General features: G+C 44.3%; 1 protein-coding gene across 3 annotated transcripts in view; it reads right to left on the reverse strand.

Annotated features, from left to right (window-relative positions):
* Window positions 1-339: 339 nt before the first annotated feature.
* Window positions 340-22,033, reverse strand: part of SLC29A3 (solute carrier family 29 member 3) — a 54,154-nt gene continuing 32,460 nt past the window's right edge. For all 3 annotated transcript variants that reach the window (XM_053312924.1, XM_053312927.1, XM_053312925.1), the window contains exons 3-6: window positions 19,801-19,883; window positions 12,429-12,655; window positions 9,327-9,489; window positions 340-7,244 (exon numbers count right to left, since the gene is read on the reverse strand). In XM_053312924.1, the coding sequence (XP_053168899.1) occupies window positions 6,569-7,244; window positions 9,327-9,489; window positions 12,429-12,655; window positions 19,801-19,883 (1,149 nt within the window). In that variant the 3' untranslated portion in view covers window positions 340-6,568. The remainder of the gene's footprint in view (window positions 7,245-9,326; window positions 9,490-12,428; window positions 12,656-19,800; window positions 19,884-22,033) is intronic.

Consider the following 22,033-nt stretch of genomic DNA (forward strand, 5'->3'; position numbering starts at 1 on the left):
CTCAGAGCACCATTCCTGAACAGTTTAGGGTGAAGTTTATCTGCTGTCTCTCTCCCCGCCCACACAGTCCAAATTACTTTAAAGTAGCATTTGGAGCACATGTATAGAAGCTAGGCAAGATCAAGCTTAGTGTCCATACAAGAGTGTATGTTTTAACTGGTAGCCTAAAGCTCTCAATAAGGTGTGCCTGATGGACCATTCTTGGGGGAGAGCATTTCACAATACTGAAAAGGCCTCCTCCCTAGAGGCTAATCTTACTGCAGACAGTGGTGACACCTGCTGTAACATCACATCAGCCAACTTTAAATTTAATGCATACCAGACACCAGCACATACAAATATTTATAAAAACTTTTTATTAGTGATGCTGGACAAGTTTGTGTTTCAAAAAGCTACAATTAATTTGATTGGTGAACAATTTACCAGAGTCCATTGTGGAGCAAAACCTGTTACAATAAGAAAGCTAGATTTCAACAAAATAGAAGACTTACAAGGATCTGGCAATAAAAACGTCTAGGATATTCCAAACATCAGCTTTATCACAGAAGTCAACAGGAAGAGGTAGTGCTTGGTGCACAGATATGGCACAATATGATTGGTTACACACTACTGACACTCTGATGTCCCCACAGATCATTGCTGCTCTAATGGGCTAGGGAAAAGACTGGCATAGCCCCATTGGGCTTGTGGGTGTGCATATTTGGTTTGTCTGTCACTTGCAACAAGTACTGTGGCTGAACCCACGGAATACTTTCAAATTCAGGCAGGCAAATTCTGGCCTATGTACAAACAGAATATTAAACGACTTTGTTCCTTTGGGGCAAGTTTGCAAATGTGGGAGAAAGCCAATGTAATTGACAGACACTTACCAGCAATTCACACATTAATTCAGTTGACAGCCTTGCTCCCTTCCCTTACACATCAAACTATCTTGCCTTTTTAAAAAGGCAAAACAAAAACCACATTTAATCCTATTCAATTAAAAATGCATATATTGCCTTTTTAAAAATTAAAAACAATCACTTAAAAAAAGTTGCAGAAGTGCTCTAGGGAGGCAGGGAGAGAGGTGGTACATAAGCAGTAGCTAGTCCAGTGAGCTTCACTATTTTTCAAGTGAGGGCCACTCTGGCAACCTTCAAGGTGAGAGTCATTTCCCATGTGCTGATCCTCCATGCAGTGCTGTGAGGGTCCCTTTCAGAGAAGCAGAGCCTTGTTGAGCCCCAGTGCCATCTTGGAAGGTACACATGGAGCACTTAGAAGTGGAGTCCTTCCCCACTGAGCTCTATGGGGAAAGTGCTGGGAAGGACTACACTACCCAGTGCTCTATTAACACCTTCCAAGATGGTGCCAGGGCTCTGTTTCCCTTAAAGGGGTCCCACTGGCAGTAGACAGATCACAGCCTACAAAGTGGGAATGGTTGCCTTTGTGTGGTACCCACGGCGCGCATGTGTGTGTGTGTGTGTAGAGCTATGAAGAGTATTTGGCTTTGGCCAAAGCTCAGCACAGGCCTAACCAACAATTAGTCAGGGAACTGTCATAGGGGTTGAGGGGATCTGTCACTGGCTTATGGGCCTTGCAATGAAGGACACTGAGCTGGCTGGCTAGTGCCCTGCATAGCTAGCTTCTGCTGCACTTGCAGAATTGGTTTTTCCAGAGCTCAGTCCTGAAATTTGCGTAAGCCTCTATGAGTGTGCCTCCAGAACAGTGTGCTCAAATAAGATTCAATTTCTATGCAACCACAGAGAGCGGCATGCCAACTAAGCATTCACCTAGTCTTGACTATTGGAAAAGTGTCTATTGTCTCCATTTCCTAATGTCTGTTATATATCTATTTTGACTTTTGAACTAGCCCACCTATCTACATCCACGGCTGAAAAGAAACAAAATGCTCAACTTTGGTCAAGCTTCCATGCCTGGTAGCACTCCTCATTTGTCACAGATGACAAAATGAGCAATTATCTGCAGTGTAGTTAAGGAGAAGAGTCAACAAAACCCTGTTTTCAAGATAACAAATAGCTGCCAGCATCTTCCTCATTCACAGGTCTCAATTAAAATATTAAAAGGGACAAGTGCTTTTTGACTTTTCAAAGTAGAGTCAAGTAGAATGCTGAGCAGGTGTCGCTCACCTGTAATGAATAAGGATTGCCACCAGGAACAGAAGCCTAACAGAAGTTAAGCATTTTGCTTCTTTGAGGTCACAAATGAACAACAGCAGAGGTACATGCTGACATGTGTAAAAAAAGGTTTAAAAATGACCCTCATAGCTCATAGCTTTGCTCATAGCTTTTGTGGAAGGACTTCTCTACCATAGCACCACAAGAGGCACAGTTACAGTACCTCTATTTAAGAACTTGAACAGCTGAATTTCTGAAGATGCCACGTTCATTTGTCAAATCAGACCTAACTATGCTTTTCAGAGATTAAAGTATGGTTTAGTATTACATTTCAGCTGCACCAAAAATGTGGGGGGGGGGGGGCGGGGGGCGGCGGATATTCTGCAGAAAATACAGCCTGAAATACACTTTGGGCTCATTTATATACACACACAACTCATTCCAAAACGGATGAGCATAGGGCGCTTCCAAACCTTTTATCTGTGCTGTTTTCCAAATGGAAAAGCAAATAGGAAGTGTGAGACTAATCAAAGCCAGTCAGCCTAGGTCATAAATCCATGCAGCAAAGACCGAAGGATTTCCTAATGGAACAAGTATTCACTTACGATTTCCAGAGTTTACACAATGGCATATCACAAACCATAAAGCTGCTTCTCCTCCATCACATGCCTAGTAAATTTTCTACTCACGTCTGGGTTTCATTTTTATTCCTAAATTACCTATAAAGCTATACTTGGTACGCATTACTAGTGATCCCAAGCTAAATAGCAAACGCACACTTAGGGCACTCTATTCCCAGTTACTGCTGAGATGTCAATCATGTCAGTTTACTATCCACTAGCTCTGTTCTCTTCTTTAGATCCAATAATAAAAACAGAAAGCAAAGAGATCTGGATTTTAAAAGATCTTTCTGTTCACAACCACACTACAAGCAGCCAGTGTTCCTACACATGATACGCAACAGGATCAGTCTTTGGCAACAGGATCAGATTATTTTCCAATTAGCATTCTGTCAAGTGTTAAATACTGAGACACAGAGGTTTGGGTCTTCAAGTCATCTCTTAATCCAGGCCCACAGCCACAACACAGAGCAGACTGCATAAGCCACCTTAACAGTGCAAGTAGCATCCCACAAAAGTGCAGCACCCAACATCCCAATGGCACAACCCCCTGGAATCTCTCCTGCATGACTTGTGCAAGTTGAATGCATTTCTATGGGACCTACATTACAGAAAATCTCAGTGGATTGCACCAAGTGCTTTATCTCTGAGTTCTCACCAGAAAGAGAATGGACAGGATTCAGTTTAGCTTTTGCCTCTGCAATAAATGTCCTAAAATTTAAGTACACGTGCCCACTGTTGTCATCTTCACTCTTCCATTTGGTTCACACCATATAGTTTCCTATATGGGCATGTAACATACACCATCACATATGACAGGCACACACATCTTCACTCCCCACGTATATATGTACAACAAATATTTGTGCATCTCTCACATGGGCCATTGCACATACATTATGCACAAAGTTTTTTCAACCTGAAAATTTTATGCACGTAGGAGATTATCTTGTGTGAAGCAGATCTAGAACAGCAAAGCCCAAAGCAAATGTTTTCTATGCTTAACGCGTCCACCAGATGTACAGTATAACAAGTTTTTAAAAAGTTATACTTCTGCATGCAAATAAATCCTGTTTACAAGAGGAAAAAACATATAACTCAAGTTAAAGTCAGAACTATTTTATGTACTTTAAATATTTTTATGTACTTTAAATATTAAAGCCTTCTAAGGTATGAAATCACCTCCAAGACACCCCACTTTGATTGATATACAAATTGATTACATTAGTTTTGTGTTTTTTTCTATCAGTGCATCAGAATTAAACATAAGATTATTTTTTTTACATCATGATTAAAATGAACATGACCTGCAATAACCAGTCCATTCGATTCCATAATGCCCACCTTGAGCAATATACCAGTTTTGTGCAAACATTACCATGGATTTCAGCAAGTCTCTTTCTTCAGTCCCTTAGCTGAATAAAGCACAAGCGTTATCAGCTCCAGTAATGTCTTATATTTCTTTTTAGATCTTCATATGGGAGCTTGGGGAATGCAAACACACTCAATATCAATATGCATCAATTTAGAAAAATTACACACTATTGATGCAGCCCATAATTCCAAAAGTACAGATTAAACAGGATTAAAAGATGCCATTTAATCAGTCTGTTACTGATATTTTAGTCACAGGAAAAGGATGCTATCAGATAAGAAGGGGCACATAGTGAGACCTTGTTGTGTGATTATTAGAAGTCATGGGTCACTTTGTCATTCACTCTGCTGACAAAACTCCTGTGTCCAGATATTTCCTCTCCAATACCTGTGTGCCAATGCCTTACATATACAAAAATGCTTGCCTAATTGAGGAGTGTGCCTGGGCAAACATGGCTGTACACTTAGGGTGAAAACACACATTATCTCAGCCATATTCCTAAACCCATGTGTGCCAAGAACGCAAATGCTAGAGCAAACACTTGCTGGGAAGGATCGGAGGGAGGGATACTCAGCCCTGGTCCTGCCCACAGATTCTCCCCAGCAAAGGTTCCACAGTTCTTTCTGCCAAAAAGGCTCCTTTCCAGTTGGGTGATGACAGGCATTAACAACGGCCTGGGGGTGCATGGGTAAGAAGTTGAGCATCTTCTGCATCCAGATTCTCCCTACTTTTGCCTGGAGATGAAAACACCCTCCTTTTCCTTTGTAATGGCTAATGCTGCCCTCATCGGGCATTCTCCTATTCAATGTCATTCATTTTTCCTCCCCATAGCACCAGCAATAATGGAATCCCACACTAATCTTGACATTTGCCTTGAGGGGTATTTTTCCCTCCAGCGTTTGATTTTTTTCTTTAAAAACATGATCTAGAAGAGATCTGGTGTGTGCTCCTTTTCCAAAGGCCACAGAAGGTACAGATTCTGGTCCAAGCAGAATAAAAGAACAATTACAGTATAACAACAGCATTTTGAGGGGTCTCGTTGACCCCTAGCACCATAAGTGCACAGGGCTTTCGTTTTCCCATGCAATGGAATAGGCATAGCCCATACCTCAGTATCCTTATTGGTAAACACTGCAATTTTAAACAATATTATGAATGGGTGGGGGCTTGCAACACCACAGGGCACTTAACCTCATTGAGGATCCTGACCTGGAACATGGAGTTGCAGAACAATGAACACACAATTTTATGATTCCCCCCTCCCCCACCTTTTCAAATGATCAACCCTAAATTTGACCAAAAATTAAGTGTCCCTAGCAAAACATAAACATCTCTCTTCCCCATAAACCCTGTGAGGAAAGACATGTACCAAAACAGAAATCTCCTCAAATGCAGGCTTCAGACAGGAAGTGTACTACTATATTTGCCCCTGCTAACTGAACAAAAGGGGCACTTTTTAAAAGTGGTGATTCTGTTACTGATCTGGGGGAAAGCAACTGACCCTATTCAACCCCAGCACTGCACCGCCTGTAGTGGCTGTTGCTGGTGTCTACTGTGCATGCATGTGTTTAGGCTTTGGGGAATAGGAACATAGGAAACTGCCATATACTGAGTCAGACCATTGGTCTATCTAGCTCAGTATTGTCTTCACAGACTGGCAGCGGCTTCTCCAAGGTTGCAGGCAGGAGTCTCTCTCAGCCCTATCTTGGAGAAGCCAGGGAGGGAACTTGAAACCTTCTGCTCTTCCCAGAGCGGCTTCATCCCCGAGGGGAATATCTTGCAGTGCTCACACATCAAGTCTCCCATTCATATGCAACCAGGGCAGACCCTGCTTAGCTATGGGGACAAGTCGTGCTTGCTACCACAAGACCAGCTCTCCTCTTAGGGAACCATCTTATTATACTTTTTCTCTGTACACTGCTTTGAGAATTGTTCATTGAAATGTAGCATATAAATAATAGAAGTAAGCAAGAGTCAATATATTACAACTGGGAACACAATTAAAGATGGAACCCCACTACCTAGAAGGAAGGGAGAGCATCAACAATGCACCATAAAGTTATGAATTTGGCCCCTCTACTTTGTGATGCATTTCCTTTCCCCATTTCACTGTAGTCAAGAGAGTACAGATCTGCACCTAAAGAAAATAGTTGCTTTTTGGCACTTCTTCATTCTGCCCTTTTGAAAATGTCCTGGTACTGATTAAGCTCAGACTTCAACACTTCCATGTTAATGGGACTACAGTTGTAATCAAATAGGACCAGGCAATATCAACTACTCTGAAGGAAATCAAGAGTCATCAGATTTATCTTGATGCAATTACAGAGATCCCAGTTGCAGTCAGAGTTCCTTAGAAAGGTCTTGAATCACAGATTTTGGAACCCCTGGGCTTGCATCCGTTGAGTCTTTGATTTCCTCCTTCCCTTGTTAACCCGACAGTAACATGTACCTCATCCCTTCTATATGAGATGGACCACAAGAACTGAGAAGGCTGATCCCAAAGCCAACCCCCACTGCAAGAACATCATCATCACCACCCCGGCTGCCTCTGACAGTTCTTTAGATGTGACCTTGGGGCCATATATCATGGATAATGTATTCAGGTAGCCATTGCTGAATCCTAGGAATACGTTGAAGACCGCTGGATAGACATCATGGGCAAAGGCCACCCTCATGATGTGCATTCGAGGCTGATAGTTGCAGAGCATGAAGACTGGGACAAGAAATGTTCTCAAGAGAACCATGGCAGGCAGCAGCTTGCTCTTTGGCCCAGGAACCTGGATCCAGACAGTGATCTGTCGACCACACCAGTCAGCAAAATTGTACAGGAGGAAACTAGTCAGGGGCGTAAAGTACTTATTCGTCCACAGACTCTTAGAGTCCTTGTTGACAGATTCTATGCTGGATGAGACTGCAGGGAAAATGATGACAGAAATGAAATATGTGTAGAAGACACAGAAGCCCAATGTACTGGTCGTCTTTAGGATGAGCCGCAAGGGAGGGATGCTTGCTGCAGGCTCTCTGCTTTGTGGGGAAAGGCTGGTGTTGTCCGTTACAACATCCTCTCCCTCCAAGTAATCATTAGGCAAGGTGGATGGTGGCTGTGTGCTGCCCTGTTGGTGTCTCATATAGTACCTGGAGGAAGACAGGAAAAAGGCTGCTATCAGGCAGTCCAACAAACAAAAACCAAGATGGAGAAGTTGGTACTGAAACTCAAAAGGAGAACATTCACAACCAGCTTCATAAAGATTTATGTATTTATTTGTCAAATTTTTACATCACCCCAAACTTTTGTCTCTGGGTGGTTAACAACATCCAGATGTCTTGCCAGAAGCCAATAGAGAGAGCAATCATACCAGTGCCCATAGCTCACTAGGAGAAGACATGCTTTACACATAGATGGTCCCAGGTTTGATCTTTGGCACCAGGTAAAAGGATCTGAGGTAGCAGAAAAGACTTCTCACTGAAATCCAGGAGAGGCACTGCTAATCCAAAGACTATCCTGGGCAAGGTGGACCTATGTTCTGTCTCCATATAAAGCAGCTTAATATGTTTTCTCTTGATGTATTTGCCATGCTTCAGCAGCGTGCTGTTGGAAAGTATACATTCCATCCATTCAGAGCTCAATGTACAAAAATCTTACGTTCAGGTTATACTGGAGGAAACAGGAAGCATGGATGGATATGGGTGCAGATGCAGGTTTCCAGCTAATGGTATATGAAACTATGCAGGGCTTTTGAGTGTTCAAATCACTCCATATATAGTATCTCACTAAACCTTTTGATAATGCTTTAAGTTACATCAGAATTATCCCCTATATTGCTTGTGGAGATAGATAGTGGCTTGCCACTTAGGTAAGATGTGAAGCCAGGATCTCTCAACTCACACTCTTAGCCACTACTACACTATACCAGCGGAGGGTGGCACACCATCTTACCTGCGCACCAATTAGCAGAGGCACCAAGGTGAAACACAGATGAGAGTAGTTTTGTCGGGTCTGACAAGGATCTGTTGCACAGACTGGTCCCCATTAAGCAGCTTGTGCTATGCAATAATGCAGGGCTATTTATTGCACGTCTGTATATGTTTTGGGGGTGAATGTACGCACGTTCATCTTAAGAGTGAACTTGGATACTGCCCCTCCCCAAAGTATGGAACAGATTGTGTGTCCTGCTGCACATGTGTTGGACATTAAGTGTGAATAACTATTCGTGTGCATAGATTAGCAATCTCTGTACACAGTGCACAGATTTTACATGCACAAAAATGTGTGAATAGCCCTTTTGCAGAAACAATGGCTGACAGCCTCACTAACGGTGTGGAGGCGCTGAGTGCAAACTGCCTCCACAGTCTTTAATAGTGCTGAGTCACACTGTGCGCACACGGGAGGCCCATTTTAACTGATTCTCCCCTCCCTCCCTGAAGCACTCTCTAAAACCTGGAAGTAGGTCCCTGTAACTCAGGGACCTCCTATGGGGTCATAAGGAGAACTTCCAGGGATGAGGATCAGCAAAAGTCCAATGCAGGCAGTGTGATGCTGCATTACTAAAAACTGTGCAGGCATTTTACAAGTGGTGCCTCCACACCAATAGTGAGGATGTCATACAATGACTTTAAAGGTTATCAGGAAACCCTTAGAGGGCGAGCGAGGTCATTATTTTCAACATGATCTAGGGGTAGAAAATGCACTGGGATAGCTCTGAGAATATGAGCTTTTAAAAAGACCTCTAGTTAACTCCAAAAAGGATCATAGCGGCAGTGTGAATCTTAGATTCAAAGGTAACTTTGTCACAGAGCTCAATTAATTTGCCGCCCCAATATTTTTGGGATGGAGATGACAATAACGGTCTTGTCTCAGTAACTCATGAACTGTTTGTGTAGTTTCTGACATTGCCCCTGCACCCACCCACAGATAGCTTTTCAGGAAGGGATGGGGGAGGGGGAATCAGCATATACTATAGTATGTGCTGATTCCCCCACCCCCATTGTTTCTGCCTGCAGTTTTGATCAAAAAAGGAAGTTCAGTCTGGAGAGAGCAGCCAGAGAGACAAAAGCAACAGAACTCTGAGCAACAGATGTACTGCATAATACTTTCTAAGTATAGAAGAAGGGGATCTCCACAAAAAGGCAGGCTCACAGCATCCAAAGCAAGCTATTTTGGAACAAAACCATTAAGTCACATGCTGAGGATTGACCTGATGGTCCAGCAGGACTTACCTGGAGTACTCCAACTTGGGAAGGATCAGGTACATCCCAATACACAGAATGATGAAGATGTCTGCCGTCAGGAAGTAGGCCAGTGCACTGTCTGTAACATTGGATGCTGCTGCCAGATCTACCACCGATGCTACGGCACTCACTGTTCCTCCCATGGCCTGACCTACATGGCAAGGGAATGGAGTGAGGGAGAAGAACAGAAGTCAATGAACTGTGTAATAAGCCCCAGCCTTTGCTGGGTCAGCCAAAGCCAGATGCTTTGAATAGAGAGCTACCGAAGAAAGACACGCTGGAAGTGAAAGAGAAAAAAGAGAAGCTGAAGCTGGGATTCAAGGCTGACATTTCAGGTGCATTTGCATTGCACTGCTGCTTAAATAACGTCTTGCGATTTGGGTCTGTTCTGCTTACAGGACAGTGGCCATTCTTCACTTCCCTTTCCCTGCTCCTGTTATCTTGTGTCTGTTTTCATTTCTGCTCTCACCATGTGCACATGTGGGGTCTTGCCAGAATGTTTTCTTTTTGTGATCAACAAAACCGCACAAATTGGAGAATTATACAATGTTCACAGATGAGCAACAACAGCAACCATATGTCTGAGTGTGATGCTAGCCCTCTTCAGACTCATGTACAGAGTCTCAAAGCAGGTCTGGAAGACCTACCCACCCCTTACTCAGTCCCTGCAGCATGCTGCTCATGGTGACAGCAGCATTTGTCAGCATGTTGTAACTGTGAGCGGCACGCGGCTGGGACTGATGAACAGGTGGGCAGGACACAGGTGGGCACCATTTTGAGATGCTGTACACTAGTACAGGACCTCTTCTAAAGACATCTGAAGAGGGACCAAGACCAACACAAAGTGTGAGCAGGAGGAACAAGTGAATCAGGTGGAAAGAGGTGCTCACCTGGCTAAGGATTTCATTGACATGGGATTATTGCCGTAGACGGCAGGGGGTGGGGGGCTGTTCTACCACATGGCAAGCTGCTTCTGAAATGCTAAAACATTTCTCAAGTAGATGTTGAGGTGGCAGTTTGGAGAAGCTGTTCTTTGGAAAGAAAGACAGCAGTCATCTCATGAGCTATAAGATGTCTTTGCAGAAGTTTTCTGCACATTAGAATCCTGAGAACCCCAACTATGTAAACAAGTTTGATAATGTGGAGTCATCCTTATTTAATGTTTACAGTGAAATTTCACTCTCATTTATCAGACTCCAGACTGCAAAGGCCTTAAACTTTATCATTATAGTTGATGTGGGAACTAAAGACCTAGGCAGGAATTTTACATTAATCATGGGAAATAGCTCTGCAGTGATCTTGTGGGTAAATCTTTCTGCCCTCCCATCCCTATTGCCAGATAACTCCTCTATGTATGCAGTTTATAGGTCTGAACATAGAGAAAAGTCGTTCACACAACCATTTGACCTGGGGCCAGGGAGGGCTAGGGGAAGGCAGGATCATTCCTACCTTCCCCCACACCACGGAGGCTCCTGCCCCACTTGCCATGCAAAGCTCACAAAAGATTGCTGCTGTAATGAGCAGCATAGCAAGAAAGAGGTCAGGGGAAGTATGCCCAGCTGCCAGGAATCCCACAAAGCTCAGTGCAAGCAGCCTCTATGGTAGCAAGGGCTGCTGGCAGCCCATGCTCCCACACGACCGGGTGGGGTGGGTAGGAGGGCATACACGCTCTCTCATTCATTCATTCGATTTCTATACCGCTCTTCCAAAAATGGCTCAGGGCGGTTTACACAGAGAAATAATAAACAAATAAGATGGCTCCCTGACCCCAAAGGGCTCACACTATAAAAAGAAGCATGAGATAGACACCAGCAACAGTCACTGGAAGTACTGCGCTGGGGGTGGAGAGGGCCAGTTACTCTCCCCCTGCTAAATAAAGAGAAACACCACGTTAAAAGGTGCCTCTTTGCCAAGTTAGCAGGCGTCTCTCCTACCTCACTTTTAACCAGGGTTAAAAACCCAGGCTACCCAGCAGAGGAGAACTGGGATTGGGACTGATCCCGACAGTTCTCACAACCAGGTCTACCCAGCTAGGGCTGTGCTAGCCTGGGAAGACCTGGTCATGTGAATGACCTCAGTGTATTGTTTCTAACTCTGCACTAAAAATAAAATTATACAGGAATATAGGCAGCTGCCATATACCGAGTCAGACCCTGGTCCACCTAGCTCAGCATTATCTACACAAACTAGCAGCAGCTTCTCCAAGGCTGCAGACAGGAGTCTCTCTCAGCCCTATCCTGGAGATGCTGTCGGGGAGGGAACTTGGAACCTGATACTCTCTTCCCAGAGCCACCCCATCTCCTAAGGGGAATCTCTTACAGTGCTCACATGTTGTCTCCAATTCAAATGCAACCAGGGTGGACCTTGCTTAGCAGAGGGTCATTCATGCTTGCTACCACAAGACCAGATTCAGAATTCTGTAAATATTGTATGGTTTCCAAGAGGGCCTTGCAGTGAAGATCTCCAGAATGGTCAACCCCAAATATAATCCTTTCCATGGCCCAGAAAAAGATGTCTGAAATCTCTGTGTGGAGATTTCCACTTCCCACCCAGCTTTCCTTGTATCTTACAGTACATTTCTAGTGTTATCAATGCCTCCAAAACCTCGAGGGGCCTCATCATTCATAGCTGCAAACTTGGAGCTCATCAGTTATGGAAATGAATGTTAATGCTGAATATAAAATGAGACAATGCAGTTTCATATTTTTCTGAGATATAAACAAACATGGAGCTGAATGCAGATGTTTTCCTTTTATAAAAAAAGTTAACTCTGAATCTTCAATAAAGATGCAATAAGATTTGGAGAGAGAGAGAAAGATATCAGAATTTGAGATAAGAAAAGGGAGTATACGCAGAAACTGTAAAGTCAGCACACATCATTTGCTGAGTTTCCTTTAGAACTTCCTTTTAAAAGCACTCTATGGTTCATTATTTTAAAGTCAGCACACTGAATTGTCATGTGTTTAGCTACAGCCAAAACCTCAAGTCCAAAAACAGCATCCTGCCCACAACAGTTAAAGGACTCTGCAATTGAAGAAGTTCCATTTACTTGCTACACATTCCAGTTTAGATTTCATAGGGAGATTTAACCTGAAATCAATGCTTGGGAATTCCGCATGGGGAAACATCCTGTCAGGCCGAAGATGCTGCTGCTGAAGATTGTGGCAGCACAGCTGATGACGACCACACAAATTATGGTGATTACAAAAAACCATGAAGTCCAAGAAGAGGTGTCCACTTTCACCAGCACTGTGAGCACCATGAAGACAGCCAACATGACGACTAAGGCAGAGAGAATGCGCACCCTGGCAGAGATCCTGGAGAAGAAATGCAATGGTTGGCATGTGGGTTTTTGAACAGAAATCATTTGCTCTTTCCTTAAGTCCTTGTAACTTATTTAATAAAATATTCATACCCGGCCTTTCTGTTTAACACACACAGGACAGCTTACAATATTTAAAAAACACCACCACTAAAAATTAAAAACCCAACAATGTTAAAGGGCTAGAGAGATAATAATTAATCAATACTACCTCCAGAGGATCAGTTGAGCCCATCAGACTGACACATCAAGTGCCTGCTTGAAGAGGACTTCATAAGAAAGCAAAATATCATTGCTGGAGGTGGGGGGGGGAGGGAGAGGTGAGCGTTCCTACAAGGGAGTTCCAGAGTATAGGTGTTGCCACAGAAATCACTCTGGCATGCATGCCAACCAGCTCTTCCTCAGATGTTGCCAGGATGTGAAGAAGGGCCTCATTGCTCATGACAGGCAGCAGGTTCATGTGCAAGGTAGTCAGCCCTTTAGGTCTCCTGGTCCTACACCATTTAGTGCTTTTAAAAAAGGTAACAACCAGCAAATTGGGCCAAGAAATGGATCTGAGGCCAATGATGCTGTTACCAGAAGGGGTCATCTGTTTCTGCACACTGGCCCCAGTCAACATTTTACAGCTGGTCCAAAATGTGGCAGCTAGTTTCTAGACTCTTTTGTAGGCAGTCCAAGATTGATTACTGCTGTACCCTTTCTTAATTTGACTAAGGCATAAGTGAGAGTCTTGCTAGAAGTGCTTTGTCTAGAAAGGGATGCAGCTGGCTCAGCAACCCACATGGGCAAATGCACTCCTGCCCAGCTGCCACCTGGGCATAGAGAAGCAAAGCTGGGTCGAGAAGTGTGATCTTCAAGGGAAGAGCAATCCCAGCCAAAACAGGTTGAATCCCTATCCCTAGCTCAGCCATCCTATTAACCAGAAATACCTGTCTTCTTGGGATTATGTTACAATTTGTTTCCCCCCACCCTCCAGGCCCTTACTGACCTTGGCCACCCATTTAGCACCTCAACCGTCTCCTTGAACAGACATGAAAAGGAGAGGGTCGGAGAGGCAGAGAGAGATGGATCTCAACAATTTATTGAGGACATCTCTGGATGACCGCTTCCAGCTTCCCAACAGCATAGGGGATAAGACAGAACCCTGTGAGACACCATTGGCCAGATAGCCAAGGTGTTCAGTGGCAGGCACATAGCACCACTTTCTGGAACTGTCCCTCCAGGAAAGGCTGAACCCACTGCAAACTTGACTGTGAGTGTGTGTTAAAGTACTGCAGAGAAGTCTGGAGTGACAAGGAGTGGTGCTCCACAAAAGGTCAGAGATATCTCAGACAATGGACAGGTGGGAAAATAAAAAAAGGAGGAGGGAAAGGCATCCTGCATAAATCCAGGAAAGATACTTGTGGCAGAGTCAGAAAGAGGAGCCTCAATCTGATGCCTCTCCTTACAACCAATTTTTTTTGCCTAAATTAATGAATTCTTGCAAAGACCCACAGTAATCTAAAGGGACACATATGTTACATAGTAAACATGAGATATTGGTGAGAGAGCACATTCACAAGAAATGATCCATCTTGCAAAAATAACTGAGGTTGGGGAGAGTGACCTTATAATAATAGCTTTATTACATCTAAAATTACCATGACAATTGAAGCCATGCATTTGCCTCAGCTAGAGTGCTAAATCAAAGTCAACTATATCTACTGTGCCCACTATACCAAATGGGCTCCTCTTCTTAACACGAAACCCTGGAAGCCACTTACAGGCTTCAAATGAATGTACCATCTTTACAAGCTAGCAAAGGGCTCATTGCTTTGCTACATATCACACAAGAGGCAAAGCCAGGTTGGCGGTGGAGTGTTCACTCCATAGTGCACTGCAGCCAATCACGGCTATCTGATGAGTCTACCTTTACCTTTACAATGAACATGTTTGTTGCAGTTGCACCGCTCTGGGCTCCTTGGAGGAATAGCAGTATATAAATGTAAAATCATCATTGTCGTCATCATCACACTTCAGGTTTTTAAGAAAGAAAACAAACATGGAGTCTTGTAGCATCTTAAAGACTAGCAAAAAAGACTAGCTTCAAGGACTAGAATCCACTTCATCAGACTCAGTAGACTCTAGTCCACTAAAGCTTATGTTGAAACGCATGTGTTGATTTTTAAACGTGCTACAAGATTAGTCATTTTTGCTGCAAGTTGTTACATTTTTAAAGGTAAACTTCAGAGTCACACCTAAAAATGCAGTGTGTGAAGTGGCCCAGCCTCACCAAGCTCTCCTGTCCAGACAAGCTAGCAAAGGGCTCATTGCTTTGTTACATATCACACAAGAGGCAAAGCCAGGTTGGCAGTGGAGTGTTCACTCCATAGTGCACTGCAGCCAATCACAAAGCAAAACAAAACCCTCTATGATTTTATCTTAATAGCAAGAGCAGTTTGAGAAAGAAACTAATTATCTGGGGAAGAGTGGCTCATGAGCTCTCCCTAGCTGAAGATCTTCAAGCAGCGGCTGGTCAGCCATCTGTTGGGGGCACTCTAGCTCTGGGACCCCCCACATTGGAACCCCGTGCTAACAAGGTCCCCTCCAGCCCTTATGGATTCCATCTTTATTTCTGTCTGAAGTCTTGTGTGGAGAGCTCACTAACCCTTCCCCTGAACCCATTTAGAAATCTACTGAACGGGCTAGCTTTTTGCGTCTCAGCTAATTGTGCGGTCTCAGACACACAATTCTGAGCAGCCACGTCCCCTAGGGAAAGTGTTCCTGAAGCCAGGTAAAGCTCCTCAGAACAGGGCTGTACCACAATATGGGCAAATGGAGCAGCAAATCAGCTGCTGAGACAGATAGACTTTGGCTTTGATGCCTTTAATTATGAAAAGGTTTATTATAGTGCTTCAACACAATGGTTGACAGCCAGGCAAATCCTGGCACTGATGCACCAGGGTTTTCCCTTGTGCAACCGGGGGGAGGGGATTATTGGTGATTCCCCCTTCCCTTTTCAGTCACCTGCCCTTCTCAAAACTATGTCTCAGATGGTCTCCCAGCCTCCAGGGACAGTGTTTTGGGAGGCACAGGTAGCTGCAAAGGGAAGGGGGAATTGCTAAAAATCACTCCCACATGACAGAAAATCTTGGTACAGTGGTTGGCACAGGGTTAGTCTGGATGTCAGCCAATGAATATACAGGAAAGTCAATGTACTAACAGCAAACTGAAACTCAGTTATTTCCTGTATGCTTCATCAAATTGAAGAGTTATCTGTTCTTCACTTTGACCGTCTCCAGCTCTACTGCTAGCTTTAATCCGATTTAAGTGCAAAAGTGGAAAACATGGCATTTTCTCCACAAGGCTCCCGCAGATGCCTTGCTACAACACTGAGTTAAGGAGTGCAGGCACATCTAGGCTGCTCATAGCAGGCTGCTGATGTGACAGCTCTGGGGAATTCTCCAGGAAAGTAAAGGAAGCCAGGTAGCTAGAGAGACGGAACCAGGGTATATGTTGTTCTGAATGAATGCTTTAGGGAGGGGGCAGGGCCACATACAAAAATACAAGATAAATACAGATCAGGGCTTGGGGGTGTGTGTGTGTGTTTTATTTGATATCAAGTATACAGATTCTACTTTCCACATCAATGCTTATTTGATCCAGTCTCTCTAGAAACCCAGCCAAGCTGGAAATACCCATTTCTAAAAGAAATCACAATAGCAACATGCAGCCATAGCAGGGATGGAGCCTGCTTGGGGAATACAGCAGGCTGGGGAGAAGCAATTGCATACTTACCACCAGCTGATAATTAGCTGCCTGAACAGGAAAGTTAGTTATTATATGCACTGATGACTTGATCAGTAACCTCTCAGTGCAGATGGCAGGGAAGGAGACTAAAGCAAGCAACTGATCAAGATCTAACAACCAAAGGGTACAGTATTCTATTTCTTCTTCAGGGATAGGACCCTGGATTCAATGTGCCTTTATGATGTACACCCTCCTTTAAGAGACCCCAGATGTGATATACTTCATGCCATGTAACTGTGAAAGTTAGAAATGTTGCCTGCCTGGCCCAGGGACTCCTGACAAATGCAATCTGCTTCCACAGAATACTTTTAAAGGCACACATTAAGCACACAAAATGGATTTTTGGACAAACAGGAGCACCAGTAACAGTTTCACTTCTTGCATTCTAACCTACTAGTGTCACTTGATGACTTCTTTACTCTCTCCCCAGAGATGTCACCTTCAGCTATGCAAACATGAAATCAGCTTCAGAAGCATCACAGATGCCCTTAGCAAGAGTGGAGTGCAGAGTAGCCATAAGTTACTCTCCAGAGGGAGCTGAACTACAGGGAACCGATCTGCTCAGGAGTTTCCATAAATGCAAGCCTACCTCATGTGTATTTATGACACTCAAAACTTAGCATAATAAAACACTTATTGATTATGGATGTGCCACTCAGCAAAATCAACAATGTGCCAAAGATAAATGAATGCTACATTTAAAATGTAATGCATTAAGCACATAATGGGTTTTGCGAAATGGATTTCCAACCTGGAGAATATATAAAAAGAACAGGCATTATCTCTGTGTCTCCTTCCTTTGCCTTCTGCTCTTTTCACTTTTTTCATGGCATAATTGAAAGAAAAGATCTTGCTTTCTATTTTAGGAATTCTTCTGCTATAGGAATTCTTCAATTAGGACAGTAGCAGTAATAAACAATAGGGCATTTACACAGAGAGAGAGATCCACTTCAGTAGAGAAAGTGCTTGCCTGCTTAAGTATTCCAACGATCAAGCCTTAACCTACAGCCCACACTTTCAGCTTCCAGGGTGGATTTGGGATTTTGAAAATCGCTCTGCATAGTTCCACTTACTAAAGAACAAAAAAGACAAAAGGCATTGGCATCCCTGGAACATCATAGGTAACACAACTCAGAAACTACCATTCCTGCCAGCAGGGAGGCAAGGATGCTATTCTCACGATCAACAGAAAGCGGGCTAAAGGAGCTTAGCCTGCTTTCCGTGGATCGTGGGAACCACCGGACACGTGGGCGAGCCTGGTGCTCCCAAGGCAGCTAGCCTGCCTAAAACACCCTCCCCTTAAATGAGGTTAATGGAGCGAGAGCACTGTTAACCTCATTTCGTTGCTCGTGTGTTGCTGCGGCATGTGGCAACACACAAGTAGACCTCCGACCGGGAGGTTGCAAGCAGCCTCCCGGGCTCGGGGGTCTCTCCAGAATGCCCTGCACACTCATACGGGGCACCCTGGAACTTCTGGTGGCCAGCTGGCCCCCAATCCCCGCCACTCCTGCCAGCTCTGTGGCGGAGCCGGCAACCATGCGGGTGGCTGATATGGCTGCTCTGGGCAGGATTGTCTGTGGGGAGGGCAGGCTAAGCCCGGTCTCCCCGCAGACCCGACAGAAGCTCTCCTCGCGGATCGTGAGAAGAGCTTCAAGAACTTGCAAAGATTTTCACCCTGCAGGTGGGGATCACCATTGTATTCTTTTTCTTTTGGCAGACGATACAAAAGGAACATTCCTCTGTGCCCTGTCAAATCCTCGTCTTGGCACACAAACATGTCTGGATGCAAACACAGAGGTCGACCAACGAACGGAAAGGGGTCTAGGGAACTGGTCCCTTAGGGACTGCTTCGAGCTGGAAGCTGTTGGAGATAAGTAATACTTAAAGTTTGAGCCTGGGGCACCCAAACTTATAAAGGTTTATGGGCAGGCTACTTCAAAGTTATCAGAACAAAAGGTCAATGCCATCTGGAGCTGCATCTCCAAAAGAAGCAAGCCTGGGATACACAGGAGTGATAGTTTTTTTTAATTTTTGAATAGGATGTCAAAATCCTTAAGATGTCTCTTAAGCTTCATTTGCTAACCTAAACAAAACAAAAATTGTGCCTCCTGTCCACACTGCCAGTTGTGAGCAGAGAGTCCTCCCCACCCCACCCCCAACATACGTAGACCTCACACAGCTGACCTAAGTATCTTGGGATTAGCTCTCTCACCCTTGAGCAGTTTGGTTATTTTGTCTGTATCGTCCTGGCAAATAAAGAGGGTTTTATGATACCACATATGCAAGTGTGTGGTAAAAGAGTCAGCTGTATGAATTCATTGGTGCAGATCTGCTCACTCCAAGAAGCCTGATGTGACAATGAGAGGATGCTACATTTGCCTAGCCCCATCTTCTTCCAACTTCTCTTGACAAGCCCAGCATTTGGGTCTTTTGTCTGCAACCAATCACCTGGAAAGCCAATCACCTCCCACATGCCACATTTGTGACTACCATGTTCGTAAAAGAAAACATGGGAAAGCTTCACAATTGGCCTCTACCTTCCAGGAAGAAGACTGTATCATAATCCAAGATTCCATTGTCTACTCAATGTTACCTAAACCCATCCAAGTACATCTTAGACCTTCAAAAGGGTGAATTCTGAGGACATTTCAGATTTGGCAGGTCATTCTCATGTTGCCAGAATGTAATAAGGGAGGCATCTGAGCCTCACAACTTGACACAGAGCAAATTTAAGGGCAAAGCTACATTTTGGCAGCAAATACAGAAATCCATGTTGGCTTCCAAAAGCAAAGCAGCTGAAAGGTTGCCTAAACCTTCCCCCTCCTTGCCTACTTACCCCAGTCACATCTCCCCAAACAGCCTCTCCCCCCCGCTCCGGGAACGTTGGGGAAGTGCTGCAAAGGGAAAGTGGCAGGGAGAAGAGATAAGCAACTCCCACCACTTCTCCCCTAGAAGCCACCCCTTGCCATCCATGCTTTGCATATTGGAGGCATGCGCAGGAATGCAAGGGACTACATTGCTTCAAGTAGTCCATTCACTGCCAACAGCAATCAAGTCCTCTGTGGTCACTATTAAGCTGCTAAAGCTGAACATAATGAGACTTGAATTAGTCATGATTAACATCTCCCATTGATTTCATTGGTGCTGACTAACTAGTCTGGATGTTGCCCAATCACTCTGAGAAGTTTTGCAGCTAAGAATTTTCCGGCTAAACTCCTCTGTCCATCAGGGGTTTTTAGCCCGACTTCAAGCCCACTGCTGTGCTAACACTGCAACCTGGGGAGAGAAGTGGCACGGCCAGGGCCGCAGGGAGGGGGAGAAAATGCTGGTGACTAATGCAGACGCACTTACTTGTTGACTAGGAGGAAGTTCCCAATCAAGCAGAGGAGAGAAGGCACAGTGGAAGCCACGGAAATGTAGCTTTCAAAGAAGTCCTAGGGGGGAAAAATAATTGTCAAAGAAGGTTCGAGAAACTAAGCTGGGGAAAGGGGGAAAAAAAGAAGAACATGACATGATCTGTCCCCAGATCCCTCTTTCACAGATCAAAGACACTAAGACACAGAGGCCCAAGGTCATGGTCTCATGGCATTCTAAAGCTTACAAGACTGAAGACTTTGCAAAGTGATTAAACCTACAGCATTCCTTTTGTTTCACTGAGGAGCTTGTCTGCTGCTGTAAATGTCAAGATCCACTTATTGTGTTTCCAGTCCCTCTGGAGTGTGCACTGAATGGTGATCGTCTCTCAGTTCCGATGAAACAGAGTAAAAATACAAGAGGAGAAAGAAAAGGGAGTGTCTGTCTCCTCCTGATCTTTCATGAATTGTGCCAGCAGTCAAGATACCCAACATGAAGCCTACAGTCTTTACACTGTACTGGACATCCCCATATAGGACAAAAATATTCACCAGGCTCTAAGAGCAGACATGTAATTTGGTCCTTGCCCATTTGCTTGGGATGAGCAACAATTGCCTTGGTGGTGGTGGGGTAACGCAAGCAGCATATAATGGCCAGAACTAAGTGTATGCCGTGATTCTATGAGAGCACAACGAACAAACAAACAAACAACATCATGTGGCACTGGATGCAGAATTTGGCTTCCACCTCAATCACATTTCTAGCTTCTATGGCTGTGGCAATACAGGTGTACCTCGTTATTCGTGGGGGTTCCATTCTCTGTTCCCTCTAAGACATGCACACATGTGTCCGCTCACAAGTTTTTGGATGTCTGCTCAGTTCATTTTAGATCCCACTCAGGTTGAATCAGGAAGGCCCCATTCCGAATGCACATGCATGCACACTGCCTTGATACTGCCGCCCAGAACAAAACTCATTCCGCACAGAGATGAAAAACATTAGAGTGACCACTGGTTCCATTCCTTGCCTACAACTGTGGTAACAAAACTGCAAATAACGTGTCATTGCACCTATGGAATTGGGGGGTGGTGTTTTAGGTTCCCGGAGGATCAAAATCATTCATTCATTCATTCATTCATTCATTGAATTTCTGTGCTGCCTAATATAGAAATCTCTAGGCGGTGCACAGATTAAAACATAATATAAATAAAATATAAAACATTTAAAATTCCTAAAACAGATAAAAATCACAACACATTAAAATTTAAAAAATAAATTTCAGTTAAAAGCCTGGGAAAATAGGTATGTCTTCAGGGTCCTCCTAAAAACAAACAGAGAAGGATATGCTCTTATTTCTTATTGCAAAGCCCTGGGGCAGCCACAGAGAAGGCCCGGTCCTGAGTTGCCACTGAACGAGTTGGCGGCAACTGTAACCGGACCTCTCCAGATGATGTTAATAGGTGCCAGGGTTCACGACAGAGAAGGCGTTCTCTTAAGTACCCTGAACCTAAGCCATTAAGGGTTCAGCACTTTATATTTTGTTCAGAAAAAAATCGGCAGCCAGTGCAGTACTTTTAGAATCAGTGTTATATGGCCCCTTTGGGTAAACCCAGTGACCAATCTGGCTGCCTCATTCTGTACCAATTGTAGTTTCCAAACTCTGTACAATGACAGCCCCATGTAGAGTGCATTACAGTAGTCAAGCCTAGAGGTTACCAGCATATGTACCACCACTTTAAGGTTGCTAGTCTCCAAGAATGGACATATCTGGCGTATCAGCCAAAGCTGATAAAAAGCACTCCTGGCCACAGATTCAACCTGAGAAATCAGGGAGAGTTTGGGATCCAGGAGCACTCTCAGACTACGAACCTGATCTTTTACGGGGGGTGCAGGTATCTAAACCATCTCTTGGATCCCGACCCCCTACAGACGGTACCTCCGTCTTGTTTGGATTCAACTTCAGCTTGTGGAAATAATGGGGGAAATGGCCCAAACACATTTTAAAAGGCGAAACAGAGTGCCCTAACATGCTCTGCAGGCCTACAGCTATCCAGCAATGCCCACTAAAAGTCCAAATTCTTCCATTTTTCCATGGGTGTGTGTATGTGTTGTTTTTTACTAAATGAGACACAAAATGGATCTTGTACAAAATGGTGATCAAAAATGACCTCAGAGGTCATTTCCAGCCATCTCCAAACCATGCATACATGAAATTAACCCCCCTTTTGCT

The sequence above is a fragment of the Hemicordylus capensis genome, chromosome 3 (genome assembly GCF_027244095.1).
Source record: "Hemicordylus capensis ecotype Gifberg chromosome 3, rHemCap1.1.pri, whole genome shotgun sequence".
Lineage (NCBI taxonomy): Eukaryota > Metazoa > Chordata > Lepidosauria > Squamata > Cordylidae > Hemicordylus > Hemicordylus capensis.